The sequence below is a fragment of the Somniosus microcephalus genome, chromosome 7, assembly GCF_052327205.1.
Source record: "Somniosus microcephalus isolate GS21.2 chromosome 7, FLI_Smic_1.0, whole genome shotgun sequence".
NCBI classification, from domain to species: Eukaryota; Metazoa; Chordata; class Chondrichthyes; order Squaliformes; family Somniosidae; genus Somniosus; species Somniosus microcephalus.
In genome coordinates, this window is record NC_140993.1 from 37,161,842 (window position 1) to 37,176,337 (window position 14,496).

A 14,496-nucleotide genomic window follows, 5' to 3' on the forward strand; every position below is an offset into this window, starting at 1 on the left:
AGAGGTTGTTTGGCGGTAATTTAAACTTATCATGTCGTTAAATGGAAAAGACTTAACTTTCTGTGGCAAGATTAGTTTGTATCTACCGTGCAAGTACAGCAACTTCACGCCATTCGATGTATTTGACTGGTGAGGCAGACAGCGAGATGCCATTTTCGTGAAGCTAATGGCGGAGAGGCGCATCTCGGACAGCAATTTTTGGATTTCTGTGTTTAACCGCACATCTGCCCTCACCTGAAGTTGCTACAGCATATTGGGTGCTACAGGGCCTCACTCTCCTCTACCAAAATTGCTGACTATTCCAGGATCATTCTTGAAAGCCAAGATAGTGCCCAGTTTATCTCGACTACTAAATATCTCCTTATCCCCTCTTCCCTGCCCCCTTCATTCTACCTCCAACAACAAGCGCAAGAACCTCAAGAACTTCTTTGTCACTAAGAATGAGTCCATCTATTGAGCTGCCTCTACTGCTTGCTTCCTTCCTTCCCCTTCTCCTCTTGTCTAAGCTTGAACCTGCATCTCTCATCAGCTTGTCTTTAATCTCCCTCCATGCCCTCTCTGAGTTTATCTTGTCCATGAGAACCACCTCCTGCTCCTATGACCCCTTTCCCACTTAACTGCTGACCACCCAACATCCTTCCTGGCTCCCGGACTAGCTGACATTGTAAATGGTTCCCTTTCTTTACGTACTTTCCTCTTCCATTTCAGAACTACTATCATCACCCCCCCCTTTTTAAAAAAAACAAAAAATACCCTCGACCTTCTGTCCTTGCAAACTATTGCCTATTTCCAACCTCCTTTTCCTCTCAAGTCCTTAATACAGTATGTTGTATCCTCCTAAACCCATGTTTATCTTTCCCTCAACTCTGTTTGAATCTCTCTGATTAAGTTTCCATCTCTGCAACTCCAAAACGGCCCTAACCAAAGTAACAAATGACATTCTGTGGGGCTTTGACCATTCTCTTGCCTTTCTGTAGCCTTTGTCACAGTCGACTTTGCTATCCTCCAATGCCTCTCCTCCATTGTCTAGCTCAATAGGACTGCCCTTGCTTGGTTGCATCTTACCTTTCCTTTTATTGCCAGGACGTCTCCAGAAATGGAGTCTCTTCTCACTCTGCATCGTTATCTCGAGTCCCCCAAGGATTTATCCTTGGCTCCCTCCTCTTCCTCATCTACATGCTGCCCTATGGCAATGTCACCCACAAACATGGGGTCAGCTTCCATATGTAGGCTGAGAACACCAGCTCTACCTCTGCACCATCTCTCAACCCCTCCACTGCCTTTATACAGTCAGGTAGCGTGTCTGACATCCAGTCTTGGATGAGCTGGAATTCCCCTCAGTTAAACATCAGGAAGACTGCAGCCATTATTTTTGGCCTCTACCACAAGCTTGCCACTGATTCCATCTCCCTCTCTGGTCTCGCACTCAGGCTGAATCAGACTGTTAGCAACTTTGGTGTTTTATTCGACTCCGAGCTGAGCTTCCAACTCCAAGTTCTCTCCATCACAAAGACTGCCTACTTCCTCCTCACTTGCCTCTGGCCCTATTTCAGCCCATCTGCTGCTGAAATCCTCATCCATACCATTGTCACTTCCAGGCTCAACTATTTCATTTCTCTCCTGGCCTGTCTTTGATCCTCCACCTCTAAATTTCAGTTCATCCTAAACTCTCCTCCCTGCAAGTATTCAAGATTCTTAAGGGAATAGATGAATTGAACCCTGATAATATTTCTGAGATTGCCACAAGCCAGCAAACATGGGCTCAAGCATAGAAGAGGGAAGGTGCACAGACAGTTTAGATTTAACTACTTTCGGCAGAGAGTGGTGGACCTTTCGACAGAGAGTGGGGGACATGTAGAAAAGAATGTCCAAGGTGACTTTGCAGGTAGATTGTGTGAATTTTACAGCACAGAAAGTAGCCTTTATCCTGTCACATCTGCTCCAGCTGGCTGAAAGAGCTATCCACTTAATTTCATTTCCCTGCCCCATCCCTTCTCTCTCTAAAACATTCCCTTAAAGAGCTTACATTTAGGGTATACTTCCTTTTACTGTCTTTCCCCCCCCAAAAAAAAACTGCATGTTTCACTACATTGAACTGCACCTGCCACTTATCTGCTCACACCACTAAGTTGTTGATGCCCAGCTGCATTTTTCCTTTCAGTTTACCATGCTGTCTAATTTGATATCGGTAGTAAATTTTGATATTATTCTACCTGTATCCAAATCATTTATATAAGTAGGTCAGAAGCACACATGCACCAACTATGCACATATTGAGAATATCTAATGAATCTATTCAGAAGCTGTCATTAATATAATGGCCTGGGATTTACGGGGACTATGAGTCGTAAGCTCTGTGAATGGCCCCGCAAGTTCCGGGTTTCTAGATGCGATGCGCATGCACGAGAACCCGGAACTTGTGATCTGTCAAGATTCTCCTTGACAGATCATCCGCATCCACTGTAAATTCAAGATTTAAGATTCAAGATTATTTTATTGCCATATGTAACTGGTACAATGGAATGCTTACTCCCCACTCACTCCACAATATAAGTACAAATTTAAAAAGCAAAAGTAAAACCAAGTATAAATATAGAAACAATAAGCAAATAAGTATAACAATGACAGTCCAAGTTGCAGGATATGATGAATAGTGCAAAAAGCCTCATTACCACTGGAAGTAATAGTAATGTAATATAATAAGTATATATGGTAGTATAAGTATAATAAGTATAAGTTAAAATGCAGTGTACAATATACAAATGAGTTATAATTCACTTTCACTGGCGCAGAGTTGGGCTATTTGCCCACCTACTGCCCAGCGAAACCTTTACCCCTGGTCAAAGCATGTGTAAGGTCGCCTTTTACCAGCGTAAGGGTTAAAATAACATTTTAAAAATGATTTAAACATTCACTTACATGTAAATTTTGTCCCGTTTTAAAAATGTTTAAATTTATTTTCCAAAAAATTAAATTTTTATTTTAAATGTTTTATTAAAAGATATCTTAATAAATTTTGAACCTGTGATCATTTATTTTTATTTCGGTGGTGTAAAATTTATTTATTAGGTGATTTCTATTATGCTTATGGGGATTCGGTATGTAAATGGAATCCTCATAAGCATAATAGGAATCCCCCTTTGTCATTGGTTGGCCTGGCCCACGTGATCCCTGGAACACTTGCGACCCGCATGCGCCCCTGGAATGCGTGGGCCTTTACACAGGCTTACGCCTGCAGGCCCAGGACCGCAAGAGTCCGGAGACGCAAGGTAAGTATGTAGTTTTCTTTCGGTTTGGAGGCGTACTTGGGCGGCAAGCCTCCGACCACAATTTCCAGGCCAATGTTTTTCCTGGAGGAAAAACTTTGATTTTTTTTTTTAAGCTTAATGCTGCAAGATCCCATGGAAGGTGCAGTTGACATGATTTAAATGCTTTTTTTTAAAAAAGGCTTGAGACCTAACCAGAAGTTCTCCTTGATGCCATTGCTGGTCTCGCAGGGGTGAGCGGCACTCAAATCCGCCAGCTATGCACAGTGAGTTTTCTCCTGTTCTACCTCCTCCATCAGACTAGACAATCTATAAAATACAATATATGGAATATGACAAGCTTAATTTTAGTCAAAAACTATATTAATGCAGAGCGATGTGCATAAGTGAAGAGATTTGAAGGATAAATAAAGTGTTGAGAGGGGATAAATGCCAAGAGTTGATGATTATCTCAAATTTTCTTTTTTCCTCGTAGATCCTGACATGTATTTTAATTGAACAGAGGATCGTCTTTCTGTCAGCTGATTGGGCTTTGCTGACACTCATTGCAGAATGTTTTATTCTCTATCTTCACCCGCTCCAGTGGCAACATACCTATGTGCCTATCCTGTCCAAAGGAATGATGGATTTTCTGATGGCACCAACAGCTTTCCTCATGGGCTGCCACGTTGATTACTTTAAAGAAGTTAACTCTGTAAATATTATATCATTAATGAAAAAAATGCATGATTAGTGGAGCCTCAATTAACCACATAGATATTTCGTCCCATATTCCTGATCTCCATGAGTAGTAGGAGACCAGCAGGAATTAAGGCTGGCAGCATGGTTTTTCACTTACCTCTGTCCTGGTCCTGCTGGCATGATCTGTTGGCTCGAAGTTTCCTCCAGGGACCCACTTGGAACTGCATCTGCCACAGGCTTGAGACCTAACCAGAAGTTCTCCTTGATGCCATTGCTGGTCTCGCAGGGGTGAGCGGCAAGTGGAATTTTCACTTCCTTCCAGTGATCCAGTCTGCAGCATGGATCTCAGCAGAGCTACCAATGTTACAAACAACACAACTGTTTTAATGTTGCTGAGTGGTGTAAGTGTCCAGTAACCAGTTGGTGATGATGCTTAATGCCACAGCAGCGCCTGCAGTGCCAATCTTGGGGATGGCTGCTACAGTATGTCTTTGGCGCTCCCCACTGTATGGGGGTGATGATGGAGCGGGATGGCTATGGCTGACAGGAGAGCAGCATTTTACACTGACTTGCTTGAGTCTGGTAGCTGGAATCGAAAGCAAATGTAGTGAAGGAGCTTCAAGCCATTATATCAGTTGTTCAAGCTGCAGCTGATCTTGCTGCTCGGAGCAGGGAAATAGAGAGGAACGCTGTTCAAGTGTTCTGCATTGGGCATTTGAAGAAATGCAACTCATTTAAAATTCAGATTAGCAATTAGCAGTGTATTTTGGGGATTCTTGATTATTTGGGTTAATTTCCATTATCTGCTAGACAGATCCCTAGACACAATTAAAGTTTCAGTGTATTGTAAATTGAGATTGCAGGATATGATGATATCATTGGTTTGAGATCCATCTGACGTGGATAACCCAACAACCTTTTCCTGTTCCTAAAAGTTCTTGTGCTCTAATTTAAAAAAAAAAAATCAAAACGATAGGAAAATGTATTTAAACTATTGCAATCTAGAAAATGTTTAAATATAATTGCATTACGTCATACAGTAAACGTTTTAATCCACTTAAAACTCAAGCCTAAAGGTAACCTTGTTTATTTGTCACTGATTATATAGGAAGTTGAAGGGTTAATATTGGTGAACATTGACGAAGGAACGATTAAATTCTCAAACTTGGCAGATACTGAACCAGAAATACCTGACGTTCCTTTAGAAGCTGCAGAATGTTTTGCACAAAGGTAAATGCAAATGCAGTATATTGAACAAGGTTTCACTTAGCACATACAAAGCATCAGTAAATCAGACAAACTTTATAATGCTGTTTTGATGCTTGCTAAAACAAAGAATTTTGAAAAGTATAATTTTCTTTTAATTTTTAGTAGATATGTGTTACGGGCATGTCTTTGAGACTCTTTTGAGGTGTTTTAGTAATATAGTTAGTTGGTACAATAAAAAGTAATTTATAGTGGTGAAATAATTATTATAGCATTCTCCACATACTGTACTATAGAAATAATTTCAGGCTGATGTCCTTTTAAGACAATTTTAAGCTTTTCACATGATCGTTCGCATGCCATATAACTGCACTGCTACAAGGTTGAAACTCTTTTTTTCCTCATTGTTAGCAACCGAGCAATCTAACATCACTGTGCAGGAAACACACTTTTTCCTGTGTGCTTTTTGTTTTACTGATTAATGATGAAAAAAGTCATTAAACTTTCTGAAATTATCAAAATAGTTGAAAGCTCCAAGCCATTGTATTAAGTGATTGAGGTCTTTAAGAAAGAAAGACTTGCACTTATATAGTGCCCTTCATGACCTCAGGACATCCCAAAGTGCTTTACAGCCAATTGTTAGAAAAGATCTAGTACTTTTGAAGTGTTGTCACTGTTGTAATGCAGAAAACGTGGCAGCCAGTTTGAGCACAGCAAGATTCCGCAAACAGCACTGTGATAATGGCCAGACAATCTGTTTTAGTGATATTGGTTGAGGGATAAATGTTGACCAGGACATTGGGGAGAACGGCCCCTGCTTTTCTTCGAATAGTGCTGTGGGATCTTTTATGTCCACCTGAAAGGACAGGCAGGGCCTCGTTTTAACGTCTCATCCAAATGACAGCACCTCTGACAGTGCAGCACTCTACATTATTATTATACCAGTTCTTGTGATGTCTGACACCTTGCAAAGATCACCAAGTTATTTGTGGATTGATCACTTCTAACACAGATGTTTTCTGAGGTAACACTGATGGTTGCCAATGATGAAGCAAATTCATTGGCAACTGGGATTGAGCGTTCTGTTTCTACTTCCCCTTTAGTTTTCATTGGACCTGATTTTGTCTTTGCCCTTTTGTAAGTTGTCTTATGGAGTGCATCTGTTGAATACTAAACCTTTGCCCGTGACAGTGTTAAGAAAATGAGAAGGTTTGTTTCTCTATCTGGCATTGGTGTCGCTGCAAAGATAAGACTGGTATAAGTACACTATAACTAAGTGGTTCTTGTGAACTTCATCAATTGAAAATAATTGTTGTGGAAGTTTGACGAGGTGGCACATGTCTGTCTTTTCTTAAAGTCTTGGGTTACTCCTGAATGACACTGTCGCAAGGCAAGACGGAAAGTATGCAAAGTAGTAGGATGTCATTCCCTCATGGGTTATTTCCAGCTCCGCCCCTGCTCTATGGATTTTTTATTTATTCGATCCTGGGATGTTGGTGTCGCTGGCAAGGCCAACATTTATTGCCCATCCCTAATTGCCCTCGAGAAGGTGGTGGTGAGCAGCTGCAGTCCTTGTGGTGAAGGTACTCCCACAGTGCTGTTAGGGAGGGAGTTCCAGGATTTTGACCCAGCGACGATGAAAGAACGACGATATATTTCCAAGTCAGGATGGTGTGTTAGTTGGAGGGGAACTTGCTGGTGATGGTGTTCCCATGCGCCTGTTGCTCTCATCCTTCTAGGTGGTAGAGGTTGAGGGTTTGGGAGGTGCTGCGAAAGAAGCCGTGGTGAGTTGCTGCAGTGCATCTTGTAGATGGTACACACTGCAGCCACGATGCGCCGGTAGTGGAGGGAGTGAATGTATAATATGGTGGATGGGGTGCCAATCAAGCAGGCTGCTTTGTCCTGGATGGTGTCAAGCTTCTTGAGTGTTGTTGGAGCTGCACTCATCCAGGCAAATGGAGAGTATTCCATCACACTCCTGACTTGTGCCTTGTTCATGATGGAAAGGCTTTGGGGAGTCGGGAGATGAGACACTCGCCACAGAATACCCAGCCTCTGACCTGCTCTTGTAGCCACAGTATTTATGTGGCTGGTCCAGTGAAGTTTCTGGTCAATAGTGACTCCCAGGAAGTTGATGGTGGGGGATTCAGCGATGGTGATGCCGTTGAATGTTAAGGTGAGGTGGTTAGACTCTCGCTTGTTGGAGATAGTCATTGCCTGGCACTTGTGTGGTGCAAACGTTACCTACCACTTATCAGCCCAAGCCTGAATGTCGTCCAGGTCTCTCTGCATGCAGGCATGGACTACTTCATTATCCAAGGAGTTGTGAATGGAACTGAACACTGTGCAATTATCAGCGAATATTCCCACTTCTGACCTTATGATGAAGGGAAGGACATTGATGAAGCAGCTGAAGATGGTTGGGCCTAAGACACTGCCCCGAGGAACACCTGCAGCGATGTCCTGGGGCTGAGATGATTGACCTCCAACAACCACAACCATCCTCCTTTGTGCTGGGTATGACTCCAGCCAGTGGAGACTTTTTCCGCTGATTCCCATTGACTTCAATTTTACTAGGGCTTCTTGATGCCTTACTTGGTCAATTGCTGCCTTGATGTCAAGGGCCGTCACTCTCATCTCATCTCTGGAATTCAGCTCGTGTGTCCATGATTGGACTAAGGCTGTAATGAGGTCTGGAGCCGAGTGGTCCTGGCAGAACCCAAACTGAGCGTCGGTGAGTAGGTTATTGGTGAGTAAGTGCCACTTGAAAGGGCTGTCGACGACACCTTCCATCACTTTGCTGATGATTGAGAATAGACTGATGGGGCGGTAATTGGCCGGATTGGATTTGTCCTGCTTTTTGTGGACAGGACATACCTAGGCAGTTTTCCACATTGTCGGATAGATGCCAGTGTTGTAGCTGTAGTTCTGGAGCACAAGTCTTCAGCACGACAGCTGTGATGTTGTTGGGGCCTATAGCCTTTGCTGTATCCAGTGCGCTCAGCTGTTATTTGATATCACGTGGAGTGAATCGAATTGGCTGAAGACTGGCTTCTGTGATGGTGGGGACCTCAGGAGGAGGCCGATACGGATCATCCACTTCTGACTGAAGGTGGTTACACACGCTTCAGCCTTGTCTTTTGCTCCGCCATCATTGAGGATGGGGATATTCATGGAGCCTCCTCCTTCCGTTATTTGTTTAATTGCCCACCACCATTCACAACTGGATGTGGCAGGACTGCAGAGCTTTGATCTGATCTGCTTAGCATTAGTGCCACACAACACGATGGAGGGTGTCCTCATTGTGAAGATGGGACTTCGTCTCCACAAGGACTGTGCGGTGGTCACTGCTGTCATGGACAGATGCATCTGCAACAGGTAGATTGGTGAGGGCGAGGTCAAGTAAGTTTTTCCTCTCGTGTTGGCTCTCCACCACCTGTCGCAGGCCCAGTCTGGCAGTTATGTCCTTCAGGACTTGGCCAGCTCGGTCAGTAGTGGTGTTAATGAGCCACTGTTGGTGATGGACATTGAAGTCCCCCACCCAGAGTGCATTCTGTGCCCTTGCTACTCTCAGTGCTTCTTCCAAGTGGTGTTCAGCATGGAGGAGTACTGATTCATCAGCTGAGGGAGGGCGATAGGTGATAATCAACAGGAGGTTTCCTTGCCCATGCTTGACCTGAAGCCATGAGACTTGGGGTCCGAAGTCAATGTTGAGGACTCCCAGGGCGCCACCACTCCCTCCCAACTGTATACCACTGTGCCGCCACCTCTGTCCTGCTGGTGGGACAGGACATACCCAGGGATAGTGATGGAGGTATGATTCTGTGAGTTTGACTATGTCAGGCTGTTGCTTGACTAGTCTGTGGGGCAGCTCTCCCAATTTTGGCACAAGTCCCCAGATGTTAGTGAACAGGACTTTGCAAGGTCGACTGTGCCGTTGTCATGCCCGAAGCTGGTACCTAGTTCGATGCCAGGTGGTCTGTCCGATTTTATTATTCTTATTGTTTCTTGTAGCGGTTTGTTACAACTGAGTGGCTTGCTAGGCCATTTCAGAGGGCAGTTAAGAATCAACCAGATTGCTGTGGGTCTGGAGTCACATATAGGCCAGACCGGGAAAGGACGGCAGATTTCCTTCCCTGAAGGACATTAGTGAACCAGATGGGATTTTACGACAATCTGATAGTTTCATGGTCACATTACTGACACTAGCTTTTTATTCCAGATTTATTTAATTAACTGAATTTAAATTCCCCAGCTGCCATGGTGGAATTTGAATGTCTCTGGATCATTCGTTCAGGCCTCTGGATTACTAGTCCAGTAACATAACCACTATGCTACCGTTCCCAGTTTGGTTGAGGAGCTTTCCACCTACTCTGATACTTCTAGAGTTGCTAATGATTATGACAATGCCACATGGATTGAGTGGGGGCAGAGATGAGTTAGTGTCTCCATCTTCTCCCAGTTGTCAGGAATTCATGATGAGTTCCTCTGGGATCAATCATTTTCTTCATATGCTGACAGGAAGAAGTATTGCACTCATACTTTCTACATGTGGGTTCCTGCTTGATGTTCACTGGCGGTAGGCTTTATTGTTAAATTCTGTGGTAACTGGTATCTGAGCTATTCAGTCACTTTTCAGGCCAATAATGTCGATAGGAAAACAGATGACTCAAAAATTATATGGTATTGACTCCATTGCTGTTTGGGAGCTATTTCTTTTTCCAAGAGGGTTACAAAAGTAAAGATGCAAAAAAAAAAATGTCTTGACCTTGATGACCATACTATCTTTTGGAGTCATGCATCTCAGGCATTCAATCATTGAATGCTCAATCTTTTGGCCTGGTCTCTCCATTGAAATAGTGAAGGCTTTCATCCAGACCAAGCAGGCCCCTCTTCTGTTCCTTTCGATAAGGTTCACTTGGAATTGATAGTCCTTTTCATGAAATGGACAGGTTCCCCAAAACCATTCTTAACCTGTATTTTAAAAACTTGCATGCACTTCATTTGAATCTTTGGCGTTCTTGTGATTTTTATTGCATTGAAAACTGTGCTCTATTTGTGATGATTTTAGCCCAAAGATTCTGTGACGGCAAAAATCCAATCAGCTATATCTCCTGCCAGGATAATCAAGCTATCATCAGATCTCAGCCTAAATTATTCTGATGTGTTTAATTTAAAATAGTTAGCTGCTATTTCTTGTTTTAATGAACCTTTGTGTAAGTTAGAATTAGATTACGGTTTATGTTATGCTAATCGGAATTTGTTGCATTGCATAAACAGGGTAAAGTATATCCATAAATCATGGCAGCTACTACTATGTAAGACAAGTCCAGTTATACCATCTCAAAACCAAGACTGACATGTATACCAGAATGCACATCATGAGGATAACACTGGACAGTAAGCCTATCTATAGAGAAGATGCTATTATAACTTACATTATTTACTGTTTGTTCTGTCTCCTGTAGACTGATACTGTTTATTTGGGGTGGGAGAGAAAGGTTGTAAGCATGACATCACTAATGTAATATGTCTTAAATAATCTGCATCCTTTGTGTATTTCCCCATTGTTAACCTAAGCTTATACCTGTAGTATCTGAAGGATGCTTCCTTTAAAGACCTTACAAAGCTTGATTCTATTACCAGAAAATTAATTTATATTTAAAAAAAACTTTATTTTTTCCAGGGTTGAAAGCCTACAGTTGCATTATGATCTGGAACTATCTCACTTGGGCTCCTGCACAGATATTTCAGATTTACGAATACGCAGAAGGGACTGGCAGCGGAATCTGAACTCGCAGATTCAGGAAATATCCTTGGAGCTGATTGTTAATATCTTCAGGTATGAACAGCAATTTCATGGACACATCTTTTATGGTGTTCACCACTGGACTCTTACTTAACTTTTCAATAATTTTTTAAAATTAAAAAAAATTGAAGCACCTAGCTTAGATGTTATAGAAACATAGAAGATAGGAGCAGGAGTCGGCCATTCGGCCCCTCGAGCCTGCTCCGCCATTCAATGAGATCATGGCTGATCATCCAAATTCAGTACCCTGTCCCTGCCTTCTCCCCATATCCCTTGATCCCTTTAGCCTCAAGAAATATATCCAACTCCTTCTTGAATATATTTAATGAACTGGCCTCCACCGCCCTCTGTGGCAGAGAATTCCACAGGTTTACCACTCTCTGGGTGAAGAAATTCCTCCTCATTTCAGTCCTAAATGGCTTACCCCTTATCCTTAGACTATGACCCCTGGTTCTGGACTCCCCGGCCATCATAAACATCCTTCCTGCATCTAGTCTGTCCAGACCTGACAGAATTTTATAGGTTTCGATGAGATCCCCTCTCAATCTTCTAAACTCCAGTGAGTATAAGCCCAATTGACACAATCTCTCCTCGTACGTCATTCCTGCCATCCCAGGTATCAGCCTGGTGAATTCAGGTGCTGTGCAGTGGGATGGGGACTTCCATCCACTCCTTTGCCCTTGCCTTGACCAGTTCCAAATTATTTGCATATTGAGGGCCTATCTATATGATTAATGGTGTTATTGGGGTGCTCGCCTTACAGACCCAGTGGGATTTTGGAGCAGCACCCTTCTGGTTGATTGGGGGGTGTGGCACAGGCCAGTCTACTACTTTGATGGTGGAGAAATGATTCACGTACGGACCGGGGTCAAGCTAGACTGTGTCATTGCACCAACGCTCTTCTCGCCCTCGGTAAGCTCCCCGCTGGAGTGGAGCTAATCTACAGAACAAACGGGGAAACTGTTCAACCTCCATCGCCTCCAGGCCAGGTTCAAGGTTGCCCCATCCTCTGTCATCGAATTACAGTATGCAGACGACGCTTGCGTCTGCGCACACTCTGAGGTCGAACACCAAACCATCGTCAACACCTTCACCGAAGCGTACGAGAGCATGGGCCTTACATTAAACATCTGTAAGACAAAAGTCCTCTACCAATCTGCTCCCTCCACACCGTACTGCTCCCTGATTATCAAAATTCACGACGAGGCCTTGGACAACGTGGACCACTTTCCATACCTCGGGAGCCTACTGTCAACAAGGGCAGACGTCGACGATGAAGTCCAACTTAGTGTACCAGTGCAGCCTTCGGTCGCCTGAGGAAGAGAGTGTTTGAAGACTCAAACCAAGCTCATGGTCTACAGAACAGTAGTAATACCCGCCCTCCTGTATGTTTCAGAGACATGGACCATGTACAGCAGGCACCTCAAAGCATTGGAGAGGTACCACCATCGTTGCCTCCGCAAGACCCTGCAAATCCATTGGCCGGATAGGCGCACCAACGTCTGTGTTCTCGCTCAGGCCAACATCCCCAGTATCGAAGCTTTGACCATGCTCAAATCAGCTCCGATGGATGGGCCACATCGTCCGCATGCCCGATATGAGACTCCCAAAACAAGCGCTGTACTCTGAGCTCCGACACGGCAAGAGAGCCCCAGGTGGGCAGAGGAAATGCTTCAAGGACACCCTCAAAACCTCCTTGGAAAAAGTGCAACATCCCCACCAACACCTGGGAATCCCTGACCCAAGACCGCACAAAGTGGAGGAGAAGCATCTGGGAAGGCGCCGAACACCTCGAGGTTCTTCGCCGGGAGCAAGCGGATGCCAAGCACAAACAGCGGAAGGAGCGCACACAATTTGCATGCTGCCATCACAGATGTCATATACCTGTGTCCCTGGACCTGATCTTTAAGTAGACAATTGAGAAATTTCTGTTTATCCCTCAAATTCAGGAGGAAATTTAAAAAAAAAAAAAGATTCACCATGTGAAAAAAATTGGATTTTATTGGTGGAAATTGGTTAAAAATTGGTGTTAATGATCCCCTAGATGTTTTTAATGATTATCATGGCAAAATAGTTGGTTGAATGTAACCCACATTATTCTCTATATGGGAAACCTGAACTGGTGGGGTGCCACTTCACCAGATCTCTCTCCACTTAATTCGCTCCTCTTTTTAAAAGCTCACTTTAAATAGGGCTGCTACTCGAGTAACTGCACCATTTTCAGTGAGTATTATCAGATAGAACTACAATTGGAAGCTCTGTTCAGGTTAGATACTCTACCTTACTCCTTGTTACTACAGATTCAGATTCCTGCAATACATGGGGAATGCTAGAATGAAGATATTTAGATGATTCTTTGGTGGGATCTTGATTTGTTGGAAACAACCTCTACATACCAAGTTTGCAGCCAGCCACATTCCCTCTTCTTGGGAAATATAAATTATTGAATCCTTTTTTGTGGAAGAAAAAGTATGACCGTCAGCACAGGGAAAAGTGCCATGTGTGGGAAGCAAGTCATTTCAGTAATGTCATAGTTGTTTAAATGGACTTGCTTAAAATAAAATGATTGCCTCTGAACTGTTTTTTCACCTCTACTACAAATGAATTGAAAAGAACTTCCTCTGGTAAACCAGCATGGAAAAATACAAAATCGCATCATAGTATTGTACAAGACATCACTCTGCTAAATTTCTGATACTGCAGTTTTACTATGAGATGCGGTGCATCTTTAACTTAGCCACAGTTACATGAAAGCAGAGTTCTTGTTTTTTTTAAATAAAACTTGTGTAATATTTCATGCACTGAAATATTTTGTCTTCAGTCCATGTTCCATAATTTTAACTTTCTTACATTCTGGGTACCAAAATAATGCCAATCCGTTAAAATTTTAAACTGCCAAAGACTTCACTACAGAATTCACAAAAACCCTTATTATTGCAGGGAAGTGTCAGACCATCTCAATTATGAATATCGCGTCTTTAACAGTGAAGAATTTTTGAAGACCAGAACAGTTTCTGATCGGCCTTTTTACAAAAAGGTAATCACTTACATACAGTTTGCACATGTGAAAGTTATACTGGTACAAATTTCAGTACAGACGGAAATCATTTGGTCCATCCTTACTGTGCTATCTCACGCAATGAAGTTATCTGCTCTAATTTGATTTCACTGTTGTTTTCCTGTCCCTTCTAATGTATCTTGACGTGTTTATTTAATTTCTTCTTCATTGTCAAGAATGACTGTCTGCAATACCCACTTGTGTGATAATGCATTTCATATTCTAAAAGTCCTTTTTTGCAGAAAAAAGACCTTGTAATCTCCCCCCTTTATTTTTCACATGCTAATTTGAAGTTTATGCTCATTGTTGCCATTTCACTGATGAGTGGAAAAATCTTTCACTATTTACTCTCTGAAACACTTTCATAATTTTGAACACTTCTGTTCGATTCTCTTATTTCCCCTGTTCCTCATTTAATCTTTCCTGCTCATTCCATTGACCCCAGTACCAGTCTAGTGAATCTACATTCCACATTT

General features: G+C 42.9%; 1 protein-coding gene across 2 annotated transcripts in view; it reads left to right on the forward strand.

Annotated features, from left to right (window-relative positions):
* The window catches only part of dennd3a (DENN/MADD domain containing 3a), a 170,199-nt gene that overhangs the window by 68,540 nt on the left and 87,163 nt on the right, over positions 1–14,496 (forward strand). For both annotated transcript variants that reach the window (XM_085992426.1, XM_085992427.1), the window contains exons 8-11: positions 3,742–3,960; positions 5,056–5,177; positions 10,840–10,995; positions 13,903–13,999. In XM_085992426.1, coding sequence (XP_085848552.1) covers positions 3,742–3,960; positions 5,056–5,177; positions 10,840–10,995; positions 13,903–13,999 — 594 coding nt within the window. The remainder of the gene's footprint in view (positions 1–3,741; positions 3,961–5,055; positions 5,178–10,839; positions 10,996–13,902; positions 14,000–14,496) is intronic.